This window comes from Etheostoma spectabile, chromosome 3 (assembly GCF_008692095.1).
Source record: "Etheostoma spectabile isolate EspeVRDwgs_2016 chromosome 3, UIUC_Espe_1.0, whole genome shotgun sequence".
NCBI lineage: Eukaryota > Metazoa > Chordata > Actinopteri > Perciformes > Percidae > Etheostoma > Etheostoma spectabile.
In genome coordinates this window covers 10,835,141-10,838,685 of record NC_045735.1, presented here as the reverse complement: position 1 = coordinate 10,838,685, position 3,545 = coordinate 10,835,141, and the positions used below count along the sequence as shown (strand labels likewise).

Here is a 3,545-nt window from a genome sequence, read left to right as displayed (position 1 = left end):
TAAGGTTATCAGGAGGGACAGAGGTTTGTTGGATGATGTTTCATTCGTCTAGTTTTCACACGTGCTTATAGAGGCATGTAAAAGCATAAATGGCAAATAACGGTAGCTGCTGCTCTCCAGAAATAACGTTATTTCTTAAAAATATTTAATTTGAGAAAGTAGGGATATCCTGCCTAAAATATCTAAGATAACAAATCCCCACCACTGTTTCTCATCTGACTTGTGTAAACTCCAGTTGGACACAGTAATAAGGACACTACAGGGATAAGCTACAAAGAGCAGGTAGCATTCTTTTTTTATTTGTGTGCGTATATGTATCTGTCTACATGTCTGTGCGTTGCATGGTAGCATGGTCTAGTCAGCTCTCTGAGATCTACCGTGACAGTGAAAAACTCCAGCTTATGAAACACATTAAAGAGGCTGAAGAAAATCCATAAAACACAATCTCGTTTTTTACTTGGCTCCTAAAAGTCACTGGGGGAAAAGGGAGGAGAACAAGGGGGGGCGACTGTCTCCCCTTCACAGATGCACTGTTGTCCAGGGGCCAGTGTGGCCTATTAGAATGAGCTACCCTTCAAGTTTTCACCACCCTCCTCAAGATAACACTGGAGGGAGGGAGCAAGACTTTCAAACATTTGGGAATGCTCCACCGAGAGTCCCTGTAGGAGCTAACTACCAGCTATGTTTTCAGACACAATGGCTATTTTGTTTCGCAGGCCTCCTCCAGTATCAAAACGGGAAGCTGCACAGATGGACAAATGAGCAGATAGAGGGAGGCCAGTTGTCTCAAGGCCAGCGTTCATCACACAACAGTGCAACAAGATATTTAAAAAAAATCTAGACTGAAGCAGACACTGAATTAAAAACCAATCAAACACTGGATGGTCTGATGAAAAAATTGATTCTTTACATTTGGGCTTGTGAGCAAACAAGATTTTTTTGAGTTGTCAATATCCCAGAGCTGTCTCCATTTATGTAACACTGGGGTGCTAACCCTTTATGGGACTGCTTGGATGCTTATGCTGCCAAAATGTCTCCACAGCAACAGCTGGAGCCTCCTCTAACATCAGGAAGTCACACTCAATCACCAAAGGTATGAGTTCACTAGCCTGTTAGTTTTATGTGGAAACCTAAAATCATAAGGTTGTGCTTAACTACTTCTAATGGCCGGAAGACAGACGTTAATTGGATCTGTAGCCTACTGAAATGTGAGTCCTGCTTTGTGAACATACTGTAACACACCTCCTTTCTACTTTTTGCATGATGGATCTTTTTTATGCTATTGAGACATGTTTTGCCCAGAAATATTAATGAGGGTTTTGTTCAAGGAAGTTTGCTCATTTAATCCAAATTGAGTGCTGAACATGAGTGACATTCTAAGATAATATAATCCAGCATGATGTTAGTGGTATGCATTCAGCTTTTCAACTGCTCAGATTGTAAATCCAAGCATTTATTTGGACATTTAGCATTGCCGCTTGGCTCAATGAGACTTAGGGAATGAACTATGGCTGCTCCACCCTTTAAAGTCGGTAGTTCTGGTTACACCAAAGACCTTGTGCTGGCATGTGTGTGCAGGCTTTGTTGTGGCAATGCAACCTTAGTTTGGTTTTAGTAGCATGTAGCTAGAAGTTCAATAGTGTGCTATAGCTGTTGATGTTTGCTTTTAGACTATTGTATTCCTTTTGTTTCATCTTAAAACATTACCTACAATGGGAACATTTAAAAAAAAAAAAGTCCCACTAATGTTAGGCCAAGAGGTAAAAGAAAGGTTCTTACAGTGAGGCTCATAAGGAGGTGGAGGGTCCCCACAGAGTATACACTCCATGTCTTGGAAACCACTTAATTTTGTCTTCCTGTAATATCTGTTGAAGACACAGAAATGACATGTTTTAACCTTCATACTACAAGCTGTCATGAACACAGGAGCAGCAAACATGCACAAACTCAGTCCATAGTGTTACATATTAAAAATACTGTTCTTTCAAAACATGTTTTTATAATTCTTCTGTGTCTATTACTGTGAAAAGCAATCAATACTACAACTGTTTCTGTCCTCTCACCCCGGCAGACAGTCGCCACACACAGCATTGCTGGTGGTGGAACAGTTGCCCTTCTGGAAGCGGTTGATCAGTCCACAGTCCAGGCAGGGTTTGCACTTCTGCAGGCTCCGGTCCTCCTTGAAGCGACTGCTCCGGCAGGGCACGCACCGGGCATCCTCTCCATAACCAAAGCCACATTCCTGGGGGGATTAACGGGAGAAATACACCAAGTAAGAGGTGGGGTCGGAGTTTGGGGAGATGTGAAACTGGTGAAAAGAAGGCTTAAATGTGGACTACCAGGGGTCTGGAATTAAAGAATGATCTTGGCTAGCGGGATCAGAATAGAACAATGGTCTGCCTCTTTCGAGAGTCCATCTTACACTGGCAATAATCTCCCTGACTCTCTCAGTATGAATGAGCGGCCTTCCGCTGCAAGACCCAGAAAGGCCAGGCATTTGAATAATAAAGGCACTAGGGGACACCCACTGTTGTATTATTGCAAGTTTATTGCTGGGTTTTTGTGCAACTCCCTCTCCAAGCAGACTCCAAGTGTCCCGTTGATTGAGAGGCCAGCAAGAAAAGGAAACACTTCAGGAAGGGGGTAAGGATTAAGGAGAGAGGTATATGGAGAAAATAAGACGAATACTCTTTTTGTCTACAACTATTGAAAGTGCACCTAAAAGGCACAGCTTCCTACTACCATGTGACTGATCTAATGCTGAACCACCTTTTGAGCATTTGTTCACCTGAGCTAAGAAAAATATATATATTTGAGGACAACATTCTTTGTTGTTTATAAATCATTTTAAATATGCATTGTGTTGGGTTGCAATAGTTATAGTTAGTTATAAATAGTTATTTATAAGTATTTCAGAGTTTGATTAAGTCTTTTTTTCATGTCACATCGTTTTTGTGTTATATTCAGCAACTGTCAATTTATGAAATGCAGACGTCTGGTATAGTTTAGAAGCAAAATGAATGGTAACAAGAACCCAATCTCAACACTAAATTAATTCCTAATGTATTAATTGACATTATTGCTCCAGCTGCTCATTTCCAATCTGCCAATGTTAGTCTTCTTGTGGCTCTTTCCCAATTGGTTCTCCGTCCATCCGTCCATCCATCCATCCATCTTCGTCCGCATATCCGGTATCGGGTCGCAAGGGAGCAGTTACAGCAGGGGACCCCAAACTTCCCTTTCCCGAGTCACATTAACCAGCTCCAACTGGAGGATCCTGAGGCATTCCCAGGCCAGGTTGGAGACATGATCCCTCCACCTAGTCATTAGTCTTCCCCGAGGCCTCCTCCCAGCTGGACGTGCCTGGAACACCTCCCTATGGTGGCGCCCAGGACGCATCCTTACCAGATGCCCAAACCACCTCAACTGGCTTCTTTTGACGCAAAGGAGCAGCGGCTCTACTTCAAGCTCCTCACGGATGACTGAGCAGAGGCCAACTCTCACCTGAAACGAGTCTGACTTACTGCCGAGAACCCGGACACAGC

General features: G+C 43.0%; 1 protein-coding gene across 3 annotated transcripts in view; it reads right to left on the bottom strand.

Moving 5' to 3' along the window:
- tnfrsf19 (tumor necrosis factor receptor superfamily, member 19) overlaps positions 1-3,545 on the bottom strand; it is a 26,427-nt gene that overhangs the window by 15,453 nt on the left and 7,429 nt on the right. For all 3 annotated transcript variants that reach the window (XM_032509404.1, XM_032509402.1, XM_032509405.1), the window contains exons 4-5: positions 2,064-2,242; positions 1,780-1,865 (exon numbers count right to left, since the gene is read on the bottom strand). In XM_032509404.1, coding sequence (XP_032365295.1) covers positions 1,780-1,865; positions 2,064-2,242 — 265 coding nt within the window. The remainder of the gene's footprint in view (positions 1-1,779; positions 1,866-2,063; positions 2,243-3,545) is intronic.